The sequence below is a fragment of the Stegodyphus dumicola genome, chromosome 3, assembly GCF_044657685.1.
Source record: "Stegodyphus dumicola isolate Sdum_Otavi_A_Nest chromosome 3, ASM4465768v1".
Classification (NCBI taxonomy): Eukaryota; Metazoa; Arthropoda; class Arachnida; order Araneae; family Eresidae; genus Stegodyphus; species Stegodyphus dumicola.
Genome location: NC_140770.1, coordinates 81,154,282 through 81,179,592, shown reverse-complemented (window position 1 = coordinate 81,179,592; position 25,311 = coordinate 81,154,282). Strand labels below are relative to the sequence as shown.

Below are 25,311 nucleotides of genomic sequence, written 5' to 3'. Positions count from 1 at the left end.
AAAAAGTAGTGGTCGACCGAGAGCGACAATAGAAAGCGAAGATAGCGTGATCGTCTGACTGGGACGCCCTTGGGCCTGATGCGCCCTTACCAACGATTCTACGGGATTTGAGGTCAAAGAAGCCACTGCTCCGATTTCCCTTCACTGTTGCACATTGCCAAGCACGTTTGCTGTGGTGCCAGGCGATTTCGACCTGGGATCTCACCGACTGATGTAGAATTATTTTTAAGGATGAATCCCGCCTCTGATTTGGCCCCGATGACAAACTTGATGAGAATATTTGGGTCAAGATTTAATAATAAAAATATAGCATTTAAAACTTTCAATGCATTTTTCTCAAAATCTGTTTTCTCTACAAACTGGCTCACTTGGTGAAAGATAAATCAAATTATTATTAATTTATTTTTGGATAACTGGAGACGTCCAGGAGCTGTGGGATACTCACCTGTTTGTCTTCAGCCACACAGCCAGAAAACCAGGAGTGTGGCATAGGGTGACATTTGATTTGATAGGTGAAACAGTTTGTCATCCATGACACATTTTGTTTTGACCTTTCGTCTTTGTGACACAGTTTTCTGAACAGTTTGTCGACGTACGTCAACGCGAGTTTACATCTCATAGTGTTATCCTTTTTTCACGCACCCTTGGGCTAACATTTCAACACAAAAATGGCCAGCTGCACATGACACGCCTTTCTATTGCTTGTCTTGGTGCTTCTCCTAAACTTCTCTAGCCAGAGCGATCGCCAAATCCGTAATAAAGGACGTTTGGGCTCTGATGAGTAGGTGACCGTCCCAGACTCACGCAGACGTAACTTGCTAATTGGAACATTTATGGCAAGCAATCTGGAAGGAGGACACCTGCCAACTAAACTAGTCAATGCCCAGCTGGATAACAGCTTGCATCGAAGTAAAAGGTGGGACAACGCATTATTCTTGTTTTTCGTCTTGAAATTTTATTCCTTGACATTCAAATTTCATGACACTATTAGTGTCTCGTTCTCAATACGTGTGCATTACATCTACCAATTTCTATCTCATTCGAATAAAGTCTACTAAGTTTTTTTTTTTTTTTTTTTTTTTTCCTTTTATGCTGTAGAGTATATGTCCAGTTTTGAGCGCATTTCTTTGTTTCATTCTTCGCAGTAAACATTTTGTATTTTGGAACCATAAGTAGGCTTTACAAAAAACGCCGAAACTTCTGCTGAAATGATTAACAGCAGTCTTTTTGATGTACACGATATGCAAATAAACACTGATCAGCTGTCTGATGAAGTTGCGATTGCTAAGGAGTACTTGCAGTCCAACTGGAAACAGTGGAAGCAAGAAGAATCTACCAGAGATGTGATTACTTCAAGTGAAGAAAAATGGCTCAGGCTGTTTGATCACTTCAAGGGGAATCACACAGCAGTCCCCGATCTGATCAAGATTGTTGAGTATATCTTCTGCTTACCTGAGACATCAGCACCAGTTGAGAGAGTATTTTCTTTGATGAACAACGCATGGTCTGATGATAGGGGTTTGATGAAGGAATCTAAATAACTTATAAATATTAGCATGTAAGAAATAAAATGTTTAAATTTATACGCTTGTGCCATTTAGTATTACCTATGGTTTACGTTCCTATAATTAACCATTTATTCATAAAATTGAGAATGAACAACCCTCTAAAACACTCCAAAAACCCGCCAAAGGGGCCCTTGAATACCCGTGACGCCGGGGGGCATTCAAGTGTCCTGGTTGAACATATCTGAAATCTGGCAAGCCTAACCTTAAGTGATTTCTGCTTATCAGATGGAAAACAAATAGCCTGTAAATTAGCTCTCTCCTGTGAAACTGATTACTTCTAGTTACACGCTTTTATTATTGGATTGCATTAAATAAAATGTTAATATGAGAAACAAGTTCTCTAAAACAAGTTTATACTACGATATCCTGAATCACATTCTTTATTGATTTTATAATAATATTTTAAACGAAAAGTTTTTTTTTTCTTTTGATATATCCTTCTTCTGGAATTAGTGACTGACACTTTGCAAATAATGAGGTTAAATAAAGAAAGTAAAGTATTTTAGTTTGATATTTTATAATCTTTTAAAAGCTTCAGTAGCAAAGTGTGTTAACAACACACTAGCTAGTTGATTTTTTCAAAATGGAAATAAAAGACATAACTAATAATAGGTACAATTATTTTTACTTTACACATGATTTATGAATGGCTTAAACTTTCATTGGAAGCAATGTATTATGCAATTCATTGTAATTTTTAAAAAATTAATTGTTTGTAAATTTTACTTAGTTTCAGTAAAAAACTTATACAACATAGTTAACAATTAGTACTCACCCAAATTTAGCGAAGCTTGTCCAGTGTGTCATAGTCACCTCAGATAATGCAATTTCGTCAACAGTGAAGTTAGAACTGAAATGGGACAAAGATGTGACCAAGGGTGCACCTAATACATAGGCTACGTCTTCTCCCGTTACACACCCAAGTCTTGATGAAAAATATCCTGCTTCTGTTTGATGTCCGAAAACGTAAAAGAACGTTTTAGTAGGAATAAGAACTGGCGCTCTGTAGCTAGGACTGCTTGGTGGAAATTTTGGATTGCTATGTAACATTCCTGTTCTTACCATTGGTGAAACAACTGTTACGTCACTGAGTGCTTCGACTGTGCCGGCGAAGATATCCGTTGCATGTAAATGGGGAAGCGACCAATCCATATATTCATTTGATACCATCAAGAATATCTGTAAAACATTACAAATAAAATACAGGGTTAAAGTCGAATCATTAATTATCGCAATTTATCTTTGTTTTTATAACTTTTATAACTTTCACTAACAATCAGACATAAATAACGCATATTAGCAAGTTAGCGAATTATTTTTGTAATGTATTTATCTGCATTTCACATACATTTTACAATAACACTTTCATTTAATCACATTTCAAGACTACAATCAAGATGCAATTAAATTCGAATTCCTCCAAGCGTGCTGCTGATGGTGAAAGTGATTATTACATCCAACTCACTACTTGAATAGCCGTCGCCTGAACACCGTTGAGAATATAACTGACCCTTAAAACTCTTGCTATGAAAAAATCTAATAATCTGTATGGCGACACCGGAACTGAAAAAATATCTGCCAAAATCAAACTAATTAATTCTAATGTTTTTGGTCGCAAACGTTATCCTCTTAACTCTCTAACCGCGGGTTATGTAAATTGCGCGCTCATCATTTGTACTGATTATACTCTGGGAACGCTCATATCGCACTAGTACTTAGATTTCGTGGTATGCTAATGCGGCAATACCCATTTCTTCTTCATTTTTAAATTTATTACTGATTTACGATTTGATTTGAATCAAATTCTCCATATTTAAGAATTTTGTACCCGCGGTTAGAGAGTTAAGTTGAATATCAATGCAACGAGTGAGAGTCTCAGTTCCAGAACACAGGTCCTGATTTGTTGATCATGATTTGTTGTTACGAATGACAGCTACTTCATGAAACGAATTGTGTGTATTTTTTTTCTAAAATTTGAATGAACTTCTAGATGTGCTGAAGACGAAAATGTAGAAAAAAAAGCGTGAATGAACTGGTGCCAAATCAACATAACAGTGACAAGCTGGATATAAAAATACAGCATATATGTATTGTTGTGTTGTGACCTATCGCACTTGTATGGCAGCAACATCAAAACAAGCCCACGAAATTGATCGTGGTAAGGAGAGCAAGAATGCTCTTGTCGTTGACAAGAGCCTTGAGCATCTTACACGCTACAGTATGAATTCACAGAGTTCCGCCCCCACTTTTCATGGAGAGCATCCCGGGGAGGAAGGGTTCGATCGTCTTCCACCCCTCTTCTGCTACTATGAACCTCTCGAGAATACTTTCGCCTCACCATAGAGTACTCTCATACCGCAAAGACACTATACATTTACAAATATCCGTGCATTCTCCGGGATTCGAACTCGGCCCCCTTCGGTACCGCAGTAGGCACCCCTAACCACAATACCGTCTGGGCGGAAAATAGCATATATATATTTAGAAAACAATTAGCTGAATATAATACTAATAAAAATATCAAATCTTCTAAAATTTAAACAACTAAGAACTTGTAATATAATATAAAAACTGCTACTAAAGCTTGGAAGAATTAATGACATCCTATAAAACTGTACTGACACCACAAAGAATGATTTAAGGCATTTGTATTATATACTTAGTAATTAATAAATACTTTACTCATACCAACTTCAATCTTCAATATTTTCTTTTTCAGTTACCACAGAAATGCAGAGAAACTAGTTTTATAAGACTTCAGATATATTCTATCAAATATAATTATAAAATAAAATGTGATTATTCACCCAAATTGATAATTTTAATGTGCACCTGTATAAGAATATTATATGCATGAAAATTTAAAAGAAGTATTTAATCTCAACTAGCTAAGATATTAATAAAATTCCAAAATATTTGTTTAGAGTAAATCAGTAATATCTCTGAAATTTTATTACGTCAAGTTGACTCCATAAACTGAATCGTTGAAAGCATTTTGTAATTAATTTTTAAGGACAAAATTTCATTTGATAAGACCTTTAAGATTTATTTCAGATTTTGCCAGAGTAAAATGATAATTTTCATACATATATTCGTAATATTGGAACATAAAAAAATTATTTTATTTCATTTAAGTGATAATAAACAGATAACAGATTATATATCCTACATGTTGATACGACGGATATCTTTTATCATGACATCGCATTTTGTATCTTTCTGTAATATATATTTAACATACAGAAAATCTTCTGACCACGGTCTAATTCCAAATCTTTTATGCCCAACTTTAAATCACAAATATTAAAAGTCGACTGGTACTAAAATTGACGACTGGTGTTAAAGTCATTCTTCCTCCCTTATCTTAGATTTAAAAGATTCGGAATTTTCGAATATGTGGAACTCGAACAGTAAGAAAAGATATAAGATTTAAAATACTCGAAAAAAAGAATGAAACTTTAGAAAACAAAATCAGAAATTAAGGTTGGTGAAAATCATGCAAAACATTACTAAACTGGGTAAAATTATGAAAAGCAATGCAGAACTCGGAAAGTTATTCGAAAACTAACGATGTTAAAAATTTATAACAACAAACTAAAGTAAAGTTAAAAGAAAGGAGTGAACGTTAGACAAAATAATAATGATAATGGGAAAGAAACTCATTTCTGGGTTTCATAAATGTACGCAAAGTTTATTTGCTTGAATAAGAAGAGGGAACTAACGTCTTAACTCCTTTAAATCGATAAGGTTTTGTTCAAAATTTACGCCAACTTAAGTTTGTTTTCTGCCTGGCGTCAAAATATACGCCTGAGTACATCTTCCAGTTTGATATAAATTTTAAATGAAAAGGTACCATACGAAAATTATATATATCTATTCCGGATATTCCAGCGTATACGTGCACTTTTAATACAAAAAATAAGATCGAAATTTACGGATGCGCATTATATGCCGGATATAAAATGATTTTCTTAAAAATAAGAAAAAGATGAGCATATAAAGATTAGATTTCTTCATATACCGAAATGCTGTTTGTTTAAATGAAATGACAAATTAAATAAATGAAAATTTCGTCATATTAAAAACATTAATCCATGGTGGAATTTTTTGTGGAACCTGGAATTATTTGTGATTATATATGTTTCTCCGTCCAACGTTTAACTGCAATTTGTAGTACTGTAGAAGGTGCAATTTAGGTATTAATCTGAACTCAACTCCTATGGGAGTCTTCCTGACCGGAAACGGATGTTCCCTCACTCCTCGGCTGTTGCATTTGACTCGTAAAAGAGCGGCATTTTGACTCGTAAAAGAGCAGGACAGATAAAAACATGAGAATGATTTGAGACTTGCCCGTGTCCAGTCGTTGTACGTCTGCAGGTATTATTTTGCTCTATAAAAACTGTATCATTCCAGAGATGTTCTTCTCTCGTTAAGTTCTGTTAATAAGTGTAAAAATGGGACACATGTATTTTATGTTATTTATTTCATTCGGGAATTTTCGATTGAATCGACTAGCCGTTAAATTAATGAAAGTTCGAAAGCTTTACAATCGAGTAGTATTCAAATTAAAATTTTTCATTAATTTACTACAACACCATAAACTTTTGCAGGAAATTTGCAGTCTGCAGCCTGTTTTTTATCACAGAAAATAATGTAGTAAATACGAAGAATGTTATTTGAAATTACTGGAAAACTGTCGTCCTTCTCGGCCACTTGCATTGCTTTATTGTTTACTATTTATTTAATTTTTTACGAAGTATGCTTAAATAAAGATGATTCTCATAATTTTGATTCATAACGCCTTTTATTGAGAAAATTAAGTATTTCAGGAGATCAACAAAAGGGCAGACCTAAATTTAGAGCACATAATACACATAATATAAATATACAAAATTAGGTGCAATAAAGATAATTTTCTTATGTTGGGGTGTTTGGGAAATTTTTAAATATTCTGTACTTTCAGCTTGATTAGTAGATAATAAGTTCAATAAGCCCCTTAATTTTTCTACTGTGGCGCCTGAACTAAAAGAAGGTGGTGGATGACGATTCTCCACCACCAGGATTCCTTTAAAAGGGAGAGTGCGTAAGGTATTTCTCCCGAATTCTTAGCATGCCTTCGTGGTGTATTAGTCACCCCACTCGGCGCGTATTTGAAAATTCCGTTTTTCGAGTCTCAGCAAGAGAATATAATACACATAATATAAACATACAAACTCATTTCTCATGTCTCCTGCTTTGAAATATCCTAATGTCTTTACACCATGCCACAGTTTCGTTGCCGCTGTATATTCTGTTAATTCAAATTATGATTACTGGAATATGCAAAGCATATGAAGATTACGCGCTTAAAGAGACGGATGCATTCATGAAGAAATTTTAAGGAAAACTTACTTGTTCTCACATTATACATAGAGAAAACTACGAAACACGACCCTGCAACAACCCCGTTCTACTGGGTTCGAACGCATATGAAATTCTATACTGAGGTCCTCCACTAATTAAGAAAAACCTTTTCAGGAATATATGTTTAATTGGTTGCGCAATATATTTACTGTAATTTTCATGCGCTCTTTGGTTTTTATTTCTTCATACGTTGGTATCGATCGGCAGTTCTTACCAATATACATTTGTCAGTTTCAAGTTCAGGCCACCATTATTCCTTCCTCACGTACAAAACCTTTTCTCAACCTGGCCCACGAAATCTTCAATACTAACTGCCGGAAGGCAGAGCAAGATTCTTTTTGTTTCCCTTGTCATTTTCCCCAAGGACTCTCTAATCAACGACTTTCCAAACGCGGTACTTTTTCTTGTTTGCAATGGACTACGACTTGCGAACTTTCACGTTGTAGAATCACTTATAAGTATTTATCAAAAGAATTTCTAGTATCAATTTGACATTTCTCTTTGTTTTACCCTCACACACTTAAAGAGGCTTGATCTTAACAAAACCAGCACAGGTAACCTTGCCATGATCTTTTTAAAGATACAGAAGTTTAAATTACTTTAGTCTCTGCTCTAAGCGATAAGCGAATATGTCTCAAAATACATATTTTACTTTTTATGGTTGCATTACAGTAGTGTAGTTTTATTTCTACAATGCGAGAAATGCTTTCAAACTAATTCTGAAAAACCATCAACAATGTGCTTTTAATTAGGTATATAATTAATAGCAAAAGCACTAAATGGACATCATGAGAAAATATCTGACCAGCTTGCCTGCAGAAGCTAAAGGTAAACGACAAAACATATAACTTCCTATATCTTAAAAAGCTGAGTCATATTAACAAAGGAAAAAAAAAAAAACCTTCATTTCGCTCTCATTTAACTTCCATATGGCAGTTTGGATGACATTATTTTATAAGCATTATAAATATTATAGCTTGAAAAATTTTGGAATTAACTTGGAAGGGTGCAGTGCACTGGCATTTTCTATTCGCGATGTTCAGTTTGAAATTAAAGTAATCAACGTAAAAATAAATAAATAAATAAATAAAAAATAAAAAATAAAAAATCTGATGTGAGCAATTCCTGAACTCTTTATACCAGCCTATTAAATTATATCCATTTTTGGGGGCACTTCATTTAAACTTATATCCTCTAATTATTCTAACTTAATAAACCAGTTCCTTCGAAATTTCAAGCTAAGTTGAAAATGACATCAAAAATCGTAAATTTTGATCTTTAATAACCCGGTCAATTTTTGGCGTATAGGAGTCAAACTTCGTGTGTTTTTATTTTTTCATAAAGCGTATAAAAAGTTTCCAAACATAAGTGTAGGAACCGGTACACCGCATTAAATGTTAGATTTTGTTATTAGTTTGTTATTAGTTATTTTTTTTTTTTTTTTTTTTTTTTTTTAATATGGCACTGCCAATTTTCGTACACTTGCTGCTCTTCATTAAATCTTGTTTCTTCTGATTATTCTGACTTAAATTATAGAGTCTTTCTCTTTTGTTCCACATAAACTAGAATAGACCCTATAATGAGATGACGAATTCTCGCACAGGCGTGAAGAAAACTACTGATTCAGACGAAGGGTAAAAACAACCCTTTATTGATTCAAATTAGTTAACAGAAAGGCACGGCCTTCGTGCGTTACAAAAGCATCGTAAATTTGCGGTGGAAACTAAACGTAGAATATAATGTAAGATAAACCTAAAATAAAGTGCAAATTTGCACTTAAGTTACGCTTAAGGGGTGGACTCACAGGAACTAACCGGCGTGATACTAAATCGGATAAGGCCAAGAGACTTATTAGCGTAACAGCGAAATAACAACGAAACGTGCGCTTGGTTAGAGAAACACTCTCTGAAAAACTCAGATATTCACTCGTTTAAATATATACTTCACTTAACTTTAAATTTACATCCTGGCGAGAGAATGTGAGGGAAAGTTGAGAAGTCTAGAACAGGTATCAAACTTAAAATAAATTTGTTATGCAAAATAAGGAAAACATTACGAAATAACTAATCCTTTTCCCTTATTCTAAATTTCGTTAATTAAAACATTTATACATGACTACGATCAAATACTGCTAAAATAAAAGCCGGGTGAGGGTATATATATATATATATATATATATATATACATCTCCTCACCTGGCTTTACATATATATATATATGCGGGGCGCGCACGTAAAAGCAAAAAATACTTGAAAAAGCAACACAAAGGCCGCCAAATTTTACAGAAGCATGAAAGCAACTGAAAACAAATCCGCCAATGTTATTCCTAGGATTTTTTTGGTACCTATTTCGGCGTTTTGATTGTACTGATTATACATCAAATTGTGCTGTCGCAGTGATTGCCATATGGTAAACGTAAAATGATAAATGTAATAATGTAGTTTCAGAATATCAGGATTTGTATTTTCTTAGACCTTTCAAATTTGAAAATTTTTCCAGTGTCTGAAACAAAAGGCAAAATACGTAAAATACATAGACGGTATTTTGATTGCATATAATATGAAAGAACTTCAAATTGGAAATGTCTAAAAACTAAAAATTGAGATATTTTGACACGAAAATTCATTTTTGCGTTATTTTGTGTATCAAAAGTTAAAAATGTCATTGCACTGATTTTAGTAGGTGATTTACTGGTGTATTGATAAATGGGCCATTGTACTGAATCACGAAACACTTATTTACCAGTGTATCATTCATCAAGGAGCAGAAAATTATTTCAGAATTTCCATGTTTCCCAGATGAAATTTGCAAAGCTATGGAATTGGTGATTAAGATTATCAACTCTATTATAGCTAAAAGCTCTTAATCATCGCCATTTAATGATTTTTCAGTTGAAACGGAGAGTGAGTACGCAGATCTTCTGTTGCATAACAAAGTTATCAAGAGGAAATGTTTTGAAATGTTTCACGTCCTTAATAACAGAAATAAAAGCCTTTCTTCTTGAGAAGGGTATTTATTATCCATAACTAACGAACGATCAGTGGATCCAAAACTTTTATTTCAATTTTTAAACATTTTATGGAACAATTTGTTATTAGGTTTCTGTTAAGTAATTTTGATGAATCCTCTCATTTTTTAAACACGATTTGTCGCGTTTTTATATATGTTACATACAATGGATACATATTTAAACGATGTGGTTAACAGTATTAAAAGTTCAGAAATCTCGAGCATCTCTGATTATTCAAAAACCGTTGTTTCTGTAAATTACGCTTACTCTTAATCATTAATAAACTTTCCACATTTATATAAAGGGTAAGAAATAACTATTTTATTGCTTTTGATTTCACCTGTTAGGATAATTGGCCCTTCAGAAAAGATACTTATCTGAGAAATAAATGTGTAAAGACTCCAGTTAACTATAGATAAAATACCGCAAATTTCTCGATAACTGACTAAAGTGCATAACTCTTTTTCGTCTTTTGTACTCTACCTTTCTACGATCCTTATAAAGAAGAGAAAAACCAAAGGAAACGACCGTCTTGCCACAAGTTCCAGACAAGCTATAAATTAGAAGTGACACCGAGGGTGTTTTTTAATACCCAGTCAACTGAAAGAATGTCAAGGGATGATGAAAATCCTTTTTCCCCTGTGTCTAGGAAGACCTTTAGAAAAGACGCTTCTGATGTATGAACTTTTTGCATATGAAGTTCAAAGATCTTCTTTTTAAGAACTCCAGTCTGACATCTGCGCGGACAATGAACCTGTAAAGATGGAGAGACAGGATAGATGTCTGGAATTTAACATACGGGCCTTTACTTTCCGACGTGGAGTAAAAGAAAACGGTAGAAGGTATATTTCATCTGAAAGAAGCTATACTTCATTTTCGACAAAGAAAATTCCTTAGCTCAAGAACAAATTTTAAAAGAATTGATTCAATGTTGAATTTTTTGCTCTCTGTTGTAATGTATCTTTTTAAAATGAAAAAGCATTTTAACTTTCAAGTGCACTAAAGGCAGATAAAATACCGTAAATGAATACGAATAAAGTATGCATTTTTGTCATATTAAGAAGTAGAATTAACTATAACAATTTTTTATTTGGTATTAGCTGGGGTCTTTTTATGGTATAAAAACCATTCTTTATGTCAAATTTAAAGTATTGTTTTCCTCTAATTGCTAGCCGATATTTTTGCAGTTATAAAAGTACTCTTCTATTTAGAATTGGTATTAGAAATAAGCTTGCTACGACTAATTAACTTTATTTATATTTTGTTTTAGATTTGTTGGGATTTGCTTACGCTCAGTGTCAGCTTAAAATCAAACAGATATCGCAAGTAAATTAAGAGTGATTAGAAAATTATCTAGTAAATATAATAATTAAATTAGAAATTAATAAATAAGGCAGAAAATAAATAGGTAAATATCTAAGTACCAAAATTTTATTTATGTACCGGTTTGCTCTTGTGCAGTATATTGCAGGATTTATTTATTAATTCAATGCACTTAAAGAAAACTCCTAAAGAGTTAACGTAGTAGAAAGTTTCCTTATTTATAGAAGTACGTTTGAACAAATAATTATCAAGTTAACTTGCTTACATAGAATATTACTGAATAATTTTACCTTGTAAGATGCTAAATAAAGATTTTAAAAACTTACCCAACATTATCTGGGGGAAACAGCTTAAATGGATTTCCCATGCTGTCAAATAAACTATCTTCTCGAATATGAGATGTTATATGACAACTACCATCTCAGACCACACGCTGCACTCCTGATAAAAGGCCTCATCATCATCTGAATTCCATGTTTACTCTGCTGCCTGTTCCTCTGCTCATGAACATATATAGCAATGAAATCTAAATTATTACACATGTATTCTTCCAGCATCCACCATCTTCTTCCTACCTGTGATACCAGGACACGTATTGATTTTAACAAATTCAAATTCATGAAATTCGCCCTGCCACATCCTTAAAAGATTCCATTAATTTACATTAGAATGACTTTTAGCGGTAATCTAAAGTAACAGTTTTGTATCAAGGTGAGTCAAATTACCTAATCGGGCTTTCAAAGGCCCAATATATCTTATCACAGTTTAAATCCGTATTTCCTCCTTGTTTACTTAGTTAAAATAGCACAAACTCATCCTATCAGTGATACCATGCTGTCTTGTAGCTACTAACTCCACGAATGTAGGTCTTATACACCTATTTTCAAATGTACATCATTTAGATGAGTTGAAATGAAGCAGTAAAAATGATGAAATAAAATGAATTGAGAGGACTAGAAACTATAACTGTGCAATATTAAGATGCAGCTTTTTTGTACACACTTATTGCTTAATAAGGCTACCGATTATTACTAATTTATTGATATCTGACTTTCAAACATGTAAAAGTTCCCGCATATCTACTTTAGATAATGATTTAACTACTTTCAGACTGATTTGTTATAAACTTTAATTTTTTTAATGGTAAAACATAGTAACTATACGAGAAAGCAAATATTTAATTTTCCTAACACAATTATACCGTTTTAAAGAAAAAGGCTGTTCAGTAGAAATAGGTATTACACATTACGTTTTCGAGCCAATATTTGCAAAGTTTTTAAAAAGTCATAACAAATGTGGCCTTATCAATTTATTGAATCCAAAGGTATAGAAATACACAAAAGTGAAGTTACTTTAAACTAGAAATTACAAATTCATTTTTAAAACGTTTCAAGATCTAAACATTGTAGGGTTTATATTTATTTGAACTAACATTTATTTTAAGCTATCTTTCCTGTCAAGCCTTTACTTTCCCCTAGAATTGCCAATGCTAGAGTATGTAAATTGTAGTAGAGCGCGCAGTATATTCAAATTTAGCGGAAGTAAGTTGAGTATAAATAGAAGGGAAACGAGTTTGTAAGTGTGCTTCTTGAATCGCGAACGTGAAGATTGCTAGGTAAAAATTTAAGAACCGCGCGTTTCGGCCTGTGTGCCTATCTCGGCAGTTTGCTGAATTTTTCAACTTCTTAATTAGTAAGCTCTATGAATCTCAGCTGTATTTTAGAACGCAGTTAGGTTAGTTAAGATCTCAGAGCCTCGTAGGTAGTGATCTAGCTATTTATTCATCCAGTCATTATTTTTTAGTTTCACATTTCTGTTTCTGTTAAATCGCCGGGTCGGCGTAGTTTCTTAGCGTCAAGTGAACGCACTGTTATTTTTAAAGTGGAATAAAAAGGGCTTTAAACCCTTCTTACGTGTTTGTGTAAATTTACATTTCGTAGCAGTCACTACCACAGTTGCTGACAAGTTGGGGCCACACGTTACCACAACATTACTCATGGTATAAAAAGTGATTCTCTTTTATCATTAAGCCAAAAGAAAAATCTTTAGTAAATTTTTACAAAGTGTATAAAAGAAAACTCGGAGTTCGAAAGGAAATGTAGTTACCGACAATAATGCTGAAAGCAATATTTTCATAGAAACACACATAGGCGGAGTACAAAGAAAAAAATATCATACGTCTCATATAGGTTATAAAATATTATGCGTGCTCTATATGCAGTTTCCTTTATTGCGTTGAGACTAAAATGTGCCATCTTTCGATGTCGAGGTTGTAAGTTTTTAACAGTCGTCTTTCGTTAAAGCAATTTTTCTATCCTTCTTAATTTCAGCTTACAATTTCCTACCAGAATATGGTTTTAGAATCAAAAATGAATAAGTATGGTATTTGAGTCGAAGTTCCACGGCTTCGTTAGGGAGCCAGAGATTCTGACTAGCGCGCGTTTGCCTTTTGGCTACACTCTCTCTAAGCTATTGCTACGCTCGGCCGTATCTCAGGCCCTGGATAGCTTCGCCAGCTTAATTGATACTTAGGGGCCAACTACTTAAAAATCTTGATAGCTTCGACCAATCTTTTAGTTAAGTTTAAATTCTTCTTGAGTTCAAGCCCAAATGAAAGCTTTGATGTACGTTCTGAGAAAGGGACCATTTGTGAAATTCTTATTTTGAGAAATAAAGGCTAGCGTCTCAACCAAGAGCTGGAAGGACATTTTGGAAGGGACATTACGTCACAAACCACAGGGAGTAGTTATGGTCAATTTTAGGCATGGAACTGTTCACGACTGCTTGGCGAACCACCTCTATAGTGATGTTATTCTTACTAGCCCAAACTGACCACTTTGCGGTTTAAATGAAGAAATGGACAGGACTCACATCGGAAGGTCTCCGGCGCCTCTTGGAGCGTTTGAGACAGAGAGACATTGGCTCTGTTCTGTTAGTATAATGTTCGTTTATTCTCTGTCGTTGGAAATAAAAAGAAAAGTTTGAATTTCCCCTGGGTTATTTCAGATGTATGTCAATAGTCTCTTGCTAGTAGTTGCATATGTCAATAACTTATATGTTAATCATTTCAAAAGTATTATATTAATAATATATTTTTAAATGTTTAAATCGTCTAAAAATTCAAACATTACAAATTACTAGCCCAAAGGATGGTATCTAATTTGATATTAGTAGTCATCTAGACAGATGCATAATACTATATGGGGGGCAGGTACAATATTAAATAATTGTACCTGCCCCCCCATAAGTTTCATATAAAAAGTTTTTATTTTAGATAGAAATTTCATGTTCAATACTCAGAAGACCAAAATTTATTATTTCAAAAATTTGAAACAGTGAAGAACAATGGAGAAACAATAAGCTACATTTTAAGCGGAATAAAAGCATCAAAAGAAAGTATAAAACTTCCCATTTATATTTTACGACATGGGAGAAACAACACAATAAGGATTTTTAAAACAAAACCGAACCTCTAATCCCAAACTTTTGAAATAATGAGCAAATATACAAATTTTCAATCAAAAATATAACAAATATGCGTCTAGATCTGTAAAGGATTCAGAAATGTCTTTCTACATAATAATAATAAAAAGGGGATTTATAAAATAAAAACAAGAGCTTACTTGTTAAGTTTAACGAAGAGATTTTCCAAACAAAATGATAAAAGTAATATTTTTATTATTTATCTTTATCTTTTTCTGGTACTCCTATGAGTTTATTTGCTTTTATATTTCATTTGGTTATTCATGAATTTATTTATTATTAAAATCTTTGGCAACTGTTTTTTTTTTTTACTGAAAACATCAGTTTATAGTATAGGTTATGTAAATATATCACCTAAATTAACAATTTTCAAGTGTCAATTTAGGTGATATATTTACATTACTTCATTTATATATACTTTTGTATTTCTGAACGCTGATTTTGTTTGCTTTATTTGTTCTCAGTAAGAAAGTTTCAGGCAGTCATTTTTGGAAATCTGAACTACTTAATCATATTTTGTTTTGTCTCTGTCTTTCTATTTATCAATAATATAAAATACTTTGATAAAAGGCTTTGGCTTAAATTGCTTGTATTCAAGTATAAGGTAACGACATTTCTCTCCTAATTTTACTTAAATTTAGATGAAAACAGTTATGTACAATTTCTAGAGATGTACGAAATTGTTCCTTTTAGGAATGAAATCGGAACAGTTCTCTCACTGAAGTGAACAAATTCCTTTTTACGATTCACCGCACACTAAAAATAACCTTGATAATTACGCTTGGAACGGGAGTGGATTAAGAGCGGTATGCAAAGATGAGGGAAAAGCAGAAAGAATCGAACAAGGAGTGGGATCCGTGGAATCAACTCAAACAAACTGCTCATTCCTTGGACTGATTCTTTTCAAATGTTCTTCTGAGATTCCTTAAAAACGTCTTCCTATAGAGAACTAACAATGAAATTCTGGAATAAAAATTAGTCAAAAGGTTGAAACATAATGAAAATTAAACTCACTTTTGTTAAAGATTACATTATTTTATTACTATAATTGATTTTTTACAACTAGAAAGCGCAGTGTAAAATTACCTAACATTAGAACCACCAGCGCTTTAAAAAATATTGAGAAATACTTAACACTAAAAACTAATAAAATATACCGGTCTGCCGTAAATAATTTATTATGGTTTTTGATACCTTAATGTACTTTTAGTTTACTCTCCCGGCGAGAGGCGTTTTCTTTTCTCATCTGGCTTTCTTTCGAGAAGATCAGTTCCCAAAGCACTGAAGCAGCTGAGATGCATAATCGTTTTAGAAAAAATTCATGTATTATGGAATATATTAGTTTTCCAGAGTCTCACCACAATAAGAGGTCATTACATCTGAGTAAATAATGCTCCTATAAATATTTATATGATTCCAAAGTTCTGAGTCCTGTATGCCTTGAAGTTTGATGATAATTTCATCAAACTCCTTCCACATGGAAGAGTTCTCACAGCTGGATTTTAGGCGTCTCATACTGCACACCCAAAGTACCGTGTCATTCTCATCATTTCAGATCATCAGCGAAACGCCTGTGGTTTAATTAGAGGATTCAGCAAAGTTATCTGCGTTACTAGCTGCTCGTTTCTAGGGATAAGATTAAACCGTTCTGACAAACCTTTTAAAATATCATCAATTAACAACTCTGTTTCTTGTAACAACCCAGTGTCTTTATTTCTATCCTGGTAAACTTTCATTTGTCTTTCATTAATCTTACTAAAATTCCTATTTTGGAAAGAGAAACAGTAAGCTTTGATGATATTTCTTGTGTTACTTTGTCGAAAACTTTTAAAAGCTCGGTTGCCTATATCAGAGCATTCCAATCTTAATCTGAGAAATTAAATGATTTTTGCCAAATAGCAAGAGAAGGAATATAAGTTTTTTAGAAAAAAAACTTTTTAACATATCATAGGTACAATTCCCCCTAGTAGGCACGTCTTGTTTCAACTTGAGTTTATCTTTCTTGAAATTCTTCTGCATTTCAGGAAGTTTGCTTGAAGGGAATGAACTTACATCCCAATCTGTTAAGTTACATCAACAGTTTTCTGTATCGAAAATATAATTGTAAGTCTCAAAATCTGGTTTAATGAATGCTCAAAACATGGTAGGCGTAGAAATTTAAAAATAGTGGCAGCTGATCTCATACTTGGAAGTGCTGTCAGTGAGTATGGCTGCTACTTTCAAACTTGGATCAAATTTTCCAGCAACACCGTAGATCCAATTGGACATTCTTCGAAGTGTGCCTATTTTCAAATTCTGAGCATTTTAATAGATATGATATTAATCTTGAACTTTCGTCTATAAAATGTACCGTTAAAGGCATAAACACTAAGTAAGTTAATATTTGTCCGTCTGTCCGAAGTCAAACAAACGGCTTTTGCATTGATCAAATCATTTTTAATCACAAACTCTTTATAAAGACTGGGCTATAACGAATTTGTAAAAATGTTTCGACGTGGCAAATTATAAGTCGGACAATATATGTGAATAAAAGTTTCAAATTTCCTGTCTTCAACTACAAAAGAAATACTATATGTTGTAGAGTCATTAGGTTAATTGGAAGCAGGAAAGTTGAAAAATATACAGCCGCCTTCGTCGGGAATCGAACCACGGACCTCTGAAATACCGGCTTAGTGTGCTGACCACTATACACTAAAGGCACGCTAGGGAAGTGAGAGAAATACCTTATAATGTCAACTATAGAAAATGGATGGTATACTTTGCGTAATATCGTATTTTTAAAAGCTGCGTATGTCCAGGGACCTATTCCTACTTAAAACAATCGGTTTTGTGGAATTTTTATGCTTTGTTTATAATTTAGAACGAAGCATGCATATGCAAATAATTTCCATTATTCAAGAGACTAAACATATCGAACATCGGATTGAATAATAGAGTTCAAATTAAAAAAAAAAAACATTAATATTTGGTGTTTCGGATCTTAAACTCAATGAAATAATTAAGAAATGGAATGCTGAGAATTTAAACTTTTTTTTTAAATGAAGTTTAATTTCTTAACATTCCATTTCTTAAAATTTGCTTTGCGTTTAAGATTTGCTTTAAATATTTTAATTTGACATGTTGTTATTGGTCTAAAATGGATTAATATGCAAAACATATAATTTGATTAAAATCTACTCTGTCCATTCGTAAAAATGTTGATTCTTGAATATCCAACATCGTGATTATTAAATAAGGTATAAGTTTATATAAATCATTTTTATGCACAATCATTGAGAATATGAGAAACTAGTATGTCTTAAACAATATGTCGAATTTAAAGCGCTAATATCTTTAAAATGTTTACAATAATTATACAATTTACTTAATTCTTCAAACGCTTAATTGCTTTAAATTAAAGTATGACATTTTTACCTATTATTTATTCATAATGCAATTGATTCCTTTACTAGAATTGCCAAAAAGAATGCATAGACTGGTCATCGGTCGAGTTGGCATCCGACCGGGGTGCTAACTATACGGAGTTTTGATCAAACTTCGTCTGAACAAACTAGGGTGCAAATACTCAAACATCCTAAATCTTTTGTGCTAGCACTATTTTTAAAACTCAATATCTCGTTTTCCGAAGCCTTTCTAATAACTATGAGAAAAGCTTAGGAAAAAGCATGCAACTTACATCTGGAACGTGTATTATGAGAACAATGCACATAATCATAAATATAATAAGCACATGTAATAAATAACAACCATTTAGTTCTAGAGTAGAGAATCAAAGCAAACACACTGTGATCTGTGACTGATACGCCACATTCAGTTCTTAACTGCAGTGCTTAAATTAAAAAAGTACTTTAAAACACTATAATACTATGGTATAAAATTTCAGAATCATTCAAGCGGATTTAATTGAAACTTTACGAATTAATTATTCAGGATATTACCTGCTGGAGGTGGTGCGTGTAGAGATTTCGTACAAGTGTCCTAAGAATTTTATCCCTTCTGTTAATGTCAATGCCAGATATTTCTTCTAACGATGAGAAAGAGAAGTAAGATTCCACTCTTGTCGTGCCTAATAGCAAATCGTATCGCAAAAAGAGATCGGGTTTCGTTTCCATCAAGTAGACAGGGTCATGTGGCAAGACAATACCATCCACTGTTGGCCCAAATCCACTCAAGTGATCTGGAACTGGTATGTGAACGGCCATGATATCTTCGAGACGTTTTCTCCGAAGGCATTCAATAAGAGCCATGCTGTCTTGGGTGGGACAATCCAAGATCTGAGCCAGCCGGTGAGTGTGAGCGACAGCATCTCTCGCTATGGCCCAAGGACAAAGAGCAGATCCACTCTGCATTATGGCACGGTGGAACAATCCTATTAAAAGTTAAGAATCGTGTATGGTAAAATAGGACATTATACATGCAAGAAAAGTATAATTCATTATAATTTAACACAATCGCACATTTTGTATTAATTACTCTTCGTAAGTAACGTAAACATTAATTTTATGAACTTAAATATATAATATAAAAATTTATTTTTTAAGTAAATAATATTACATAACATTTTTTCAAAATAATACATGGAATGCAATTAAAATGATAAAGTTCTTGTTGTTATTTATGCTCACTCGTCTGACGTAGTCAGCCCAAACCCACGAAATTTCACGTGAATAGAAGCACATGTTTACGCCTGCTGTTGGCAAGAGCCTTGAGCTCCATTCAGGTGACAGTGTGGTTTTATTTTTTGATGGAGAGCATCCCGGGCGGGGGCACGGGACCGAAGGCCTCCCACCTCTCTCCCCATTCACCAAACCACACGAGAGGACTTTCGGAGAGCCGCATGTTTAGATTAGATCCGATATTCGAACCCCCGTTCCTCGACATGGTAGTCATAAGATAAGCAAGTTCCTGAAAAATTCCTATAAATTTGCTAATGAAAGCAAAAAAATCTGTTGGATGTTGAATGAATTTTTCGTAGTTAAATGTAATTATAATGATAAAAAAAACTGCTCATGTATTTAACTACAAGAAGGTTTAAAAAATATAACAAAAAAAAACGAAATAGGTTCTGGCATGGATTAAACTGTAAACGGATTAATCAAGCTTGATTATTTCTGCATGACATTATATTGCATGTGCTGTTGGTTTTGGAACTTAATATGTGATGAAAGTAAAAATTTACGTTAGCGAACTTGAAATTGAATGAATTGCAATACATAATATTTTTATGTAACGATATTTTAATATTCAAATACAACAGGCTCCAAATAATTCCTAATTTCTCAATCTAAGATGTGAAGCATATATGAAGTCACATTATTCAACATTTATTTCCTCTGTACTGTGCAATTAAATTTTGAAAAACTCCATGTATATCAAGAAAATTAATTTCGGCCAAACATTGAAGATAAAGAAAAATAAATACAGGATATTATCAAAAGGAACAAAGACAATACCGCCTTTTTTGTCTGAATAACTTTGAACATTTATTTAGATATTGCTTCAAATTTAATTCTGAACACCAAGATTACGTATTTGTCAGAGAAAAGTAAATATGCACCGACTTCTGACATCAAACGTACCTTCAGAATGCACAGTGGAGAGATTTTTTTATTCTGAACCTGTTTGCAGCTATTCGGTTGCTAAATAAACAAATAAGTCTGAAACAGCTTCAACAGGCTAGAATAGGTGACACCTCCTAGAACGATTTGATGACAAATATTTGCTAAATTGACGAAACGTGCATAATTTTAGGAATATATTAACCTTCAGAAATTTCTGTAAAGTACAGTGTTTACATATAGCGCCAAATATTATTCAATATTTGTTAACAAATCGCTAAGTTTGAAATCTCCAATAAATAATAGAATTATTTTCTCGTTACAAATTCACGTTTACTACACATCAGTTTGCTGTGATCAAAACTTCCTATTATTTAACAAACATTACACATGTAGTGTGATATATTTACAAGTATTTATTTTGTTTGCATTATTCCATGTACGAAATGTATGAAGTTAGCAACGATATGACACATAAGTCGATTTTAATTACATATTTTACCAGTAAGTATGCAAAACCGATGCATAGCCGGACAGAACGATATTTAGATATAAAGCTCTTAGAAGGATGACAGCGAAAACTGAAGTTTAAACAATTTCCTGATAAAACTAAATTTGAAAAGCGGTGAATACTACAAAAGTGAAAGACAGTGCTTTAGTATTCTAACAGTGAACTTCGTCCTCGCAAGTATTTAATTTTGTGCCGCCTATTCAAATTAAATCTACACAAAGAGAAGATTTTCATTTGCGACCGTTAAATAAATTACAAAATCAAAATTGAAATCAAACAGGCTTAAATTTATTAATCAGTATAGTTACGCAAAAGAAAATTAACTTCGTTCTGCAGTCTAATCCGGTAATTAAATTACAAAGGAATATATTTTCGGGTTAACAGAATCTCCAACATTCAGAGGGATTTCAAAATGTAGGAATTTTATTTACGATAATGCAGTTTCTTCTTTATGTACATGATGGAAGCAACTGCTCCTCACGTAAAATAACCTCTATATTAACTCCTTAAGCAACAGAAAGACTAAGTATGAATTGCTGACTAATGCAAAGTAGCGGGAGAGTTAATCGGCATAGTAGTCCAACATGCCAAGAGCTGAGTTCTAGGAGTGTTTATATTTATTTAATAACTTCATTTAGAATTTATCTTCGTTTTCAGCGGAATAAAAGTGCGTTTTATAGATTTATCAACATGAAATTATATAATATAACGTTTACTTAAATTACTGCAGCAATACGATTTTCTATCATTTTAAGATGCAAGGTATTAAATCATTTAAAATAAATGAATATGAAGTTTATCTTCCTAAGATATATATCAAAATTCCTTTTAGTTAATACATTTATTATTCACTTAAAATGATTAATATTTACATTTACAAATGGGAAGAGAAAAGACCTGTATAAGATAAAACTTCAGATCTGTGAAAATTTTCAGATTATTAGTATCCAAAAGAAATTGCCTTAAGCTACCTAACAAGAAAGAGGTAAGTGATAAAATAAGAATCAATAAAAATTTTATCTAAGGCTTTTATTTATTAGATTTAATGACTTAATAATTTCAGTATGATACATATTTTCTCGTAACTTTTAATGAACTCTGAAGAGAAAATTACGAAGTGATTACGAAAATATAAGGAAGCAAAACGGAGCACTTCATTTCTATTAACTTTTTTGTTAGATTTTTTTATTGCGAAATCAAAAATCAATTTAAAGCATTTTATTTGGTGAAATAAGTTGATAAAAAAGCCAGTGAAGTTTCAGATTACAATATATCTTGAGAAGGCGTGACTGAAATGCTTGCTCTCTGAATATAATTAAGAGTGTAAGTCGCATAACAAATATCACATATATACATATTACGTATACATATTATATATATATATATATATATATATGTGTGTGTATGTGTAATGAAAAAATATATATATATAGATACATATATATGTGTGATAAGAATGCTTTCTCATTGTCATAAAACTGCGGTGTTACTATAATAAGATGATTTGGTGAGAGTTGCAACGGATTAGCGGTGAAGAGAACTGGATCATAACTTGAAGACTGTTGGGTAGTTAGCAAGATGACACTTTAAGAACACACATAGCGGTAAATTCTACACATAATTTTATTTCTTGGATAATTCACATTATCACTGTAGGGGCGCTATAAACCCCCCACCCCAATCTCGAAGAGATTACATCTTTTTAAAGGACGAAAGTAAGAAAAGTAAAAATAACGGCAAGGCAATACAATCGTCTGAAAGCAGAAAAGAAGACAAAAGAAGAAGATAACGCAATTAATCTTTTATGCGAATTCCATTTCAGATCAAATGACACTTTAATGTACAGGATTTTGTGTTCAGATTTCATCAGTAAGTGCGCATCAGAACTGCAGGGAGAAAAATTTATTGCAGTTATTTTTAGAAGGGAAGGGAAGTTAAAGGGCTATTAATTTATTATTTGAAAGCTAGATTTTATATTTTACATATCAGCTATTTTGTATTTTACATATTATCTTTTCATATTTTACATATATAGTATGTAAGATATAAAAAAATATGTTATCCGAGATCCTTCGACGTTATGTAATGTTACTAACTAGCCAATCATAGATTAGCTGTACTTGTACATCAAACTTGGTATAATTGCTCTGGCAAGCTAACTGCGTCACTCTTTTCCTGGCTTATACCATATTAATAACCCCTCGCTTTGCTTCCCCGTCTAAACTGCCTGCGTCTTAATTTTAAGAATCAATGTACATGGAAATTTATCATATTTAATTATGATTGAATAAGTATCTGCTAAATTAATTGGATATGTGTGAAAATAAAGACTGGAAATTCTTCAAGTCCATGTTTTATTATCTTCATTTGTAAGGATTCACCCTCAGCTACGACGACTACAAGCTGATTCCTCTTCCATGCTTTTAAACCATATTACATATATATATACATACGTGTAATATATATATATTACATACGTGTAATATAAATATATGTACGTGTAATGAAGCAAACTCAGCTGTAATGATATTGTAGAAATATTGGTTGCGTAGAATGTAGATCTATAATAGCGTGCTATTTGGCAGCCGATGCAGATTAAATATTCATCCTTATTTTACAAAACATACATATTACGGCAACAAACAGTTCGGTATTTCAAAGCATTTGCATTGTTGATAGCTTTCCAGTAAGAAGAGAGACGCAAGCAGCAATCCAACTAAGCCGAAGGGTAGAAAGCAAGTGAGTTGTGTTCAGGATGAAATCTTATTCTAGAGTGAGTTAGTTTAGGACCTTAATGCATTTGGCTAGTTAATACTGCTGTAAAATTATTATTGGCTGTTTGAGTTTTAGTTCTATTTACATCATCAGCGTTACGTAAGAGTCATGGATCAATTTCAAAATGACGCAGTGCGATAAAAGATTACGGAAATAAACATATTAAAGCAAAGCATTAAGGGGCTATTGCTAAGTTAAATTATAATTTATATTTACACATTTTTTTATCTTACATATCTCCCTCCCCCTTCAAGTAGAAAATGGTGTATTGCCAGAACAGCTTTTTTAATGACATAAGTTTTGAATATACTTTCTTTTAAAAAATAAGTTTGATTTTTTAGAATTGTATTTAGTTTTTCAGTATTTCAATCCAAAAGTTTTTCTGTCCACATAAACATAATTCTTCGGGGAAGGTTTTTGTTTTCCTAAAGTATCACAAATAAAAAACTTTTATATAACCATTACTTATTCTAATTAACTGTAACAAATATAAAAATGTATGACACTAATTTTCATATTTATATATTACATTTCAACATCATAAATGTAGTGCTAGTTGTATTCTAGAAATTATGGTTTCACTGTTATTGTCTTCCATTTACAATTCCTTATTTCACCAAATCGGAATTCTTCTCATTACTAAATAAATATTTCCACATTAGAGCATATCCACTTTAGTTAATTGGTGTGTTTGTACTACAACAGTGGCCAAAGGAAGCCATGGAAAGTATTTTAAAATGCTCATATTTCTTGTATTAGGTAAATGGAACTGCACTAATACATTCCATAATAAAATATATAATAATAATAATATATACAAATTAGACTTAATCATAAAATAGGAGCATTTACTATTATCTTATATGAAGAGGCAAAAGGAAAAATTGTATAGAGGTAATAATAGGCCTCTCTTTCGCAATCAGTGCTATGCTATACATTCAATTACTCATTATATAAATATAAGTCATCCACCATAACTTGAAGTTACTTGAATTACACTTACGTATAATACTCTCATATTATTTTTATTTATGCTTTACAATTTGCATAAAATCTATTTCAAACCAAAAAAAATATATATATATATAAAAAACAAAATCTGAAATGTTTCAGATTTTAAATTACGTCCAAAGGGGCGTTTTTTAACATTTTGTGTGTTACCTTTCTTTATTAAATATCATGTTCCTCGCACTTAAACCATAAGATCCAGTGCAACAGCAATATCGCAAAATAGTTTTAAAACGAGAATATCTTTAGAATTTCCGATACAGAGACTCACGCGCTGGAGATAAAAATGTTTTTTCTGCACAACGTTGCCATTGCTCGCTTTGAAATCCTTGAGTTTGTTAATCAAAAATTCGTCAAAGTTTTAAAAAATAGGAAATCGATCATAAAACAAATTTCAAATTTCAAATTTGGTCTTCCACATGCTCATATTCGTTGGAGGATTACGTTATTCAAAATTCGATGACTCTATGTACCGTTGTTTTATCACAATACGAGAAATATACATACATTTATGCAGATTTTTCATTATTTAATTTCTTCAAATATAATGCAGGACTCTAACATTTTGTGGCAACAGTTTGAAAAGTGAACCGACATTTATGAGTCCGACGCAAAATGCCAAAACGAAACTAATAGTCCTTCGGGATTCAAATCCCTTTGGACTAAAAAAAA

The 25,311-nt window shown here is 32.4% G+C and overlaps 1 protein-coding gene across 1 annotated transcript in view; it reads right to left on the bottom strand.

Annotated features, from left to right (window-relative positions):
- Nucleotides 1-25,311, bottom strand: part of LOC118195786 (neuroligin-4, X-linked-like) — a 291,903-nt gene that overhangs the window by 191,726 nt on the left and 74,866 nt on the right. Inside the window, exons 3-4 of the mRNA XM_035367112.2 lie at nucleotides 18,726-19,156; nucleotides 2,344-2,747 (exon numbers count right to left, since the gene is read on the bottom strand). Coding sequence (XP_035223003.2) covers nucleotides 2,344-2,747; nucleotides 18,726-19,156 — 835 coding nt within the window. The remainder of the gene's footprint in view (nucleotides 1-2,343; nucleotides 2,748-18,725; nucleotides 19,157-25,311) is intronic.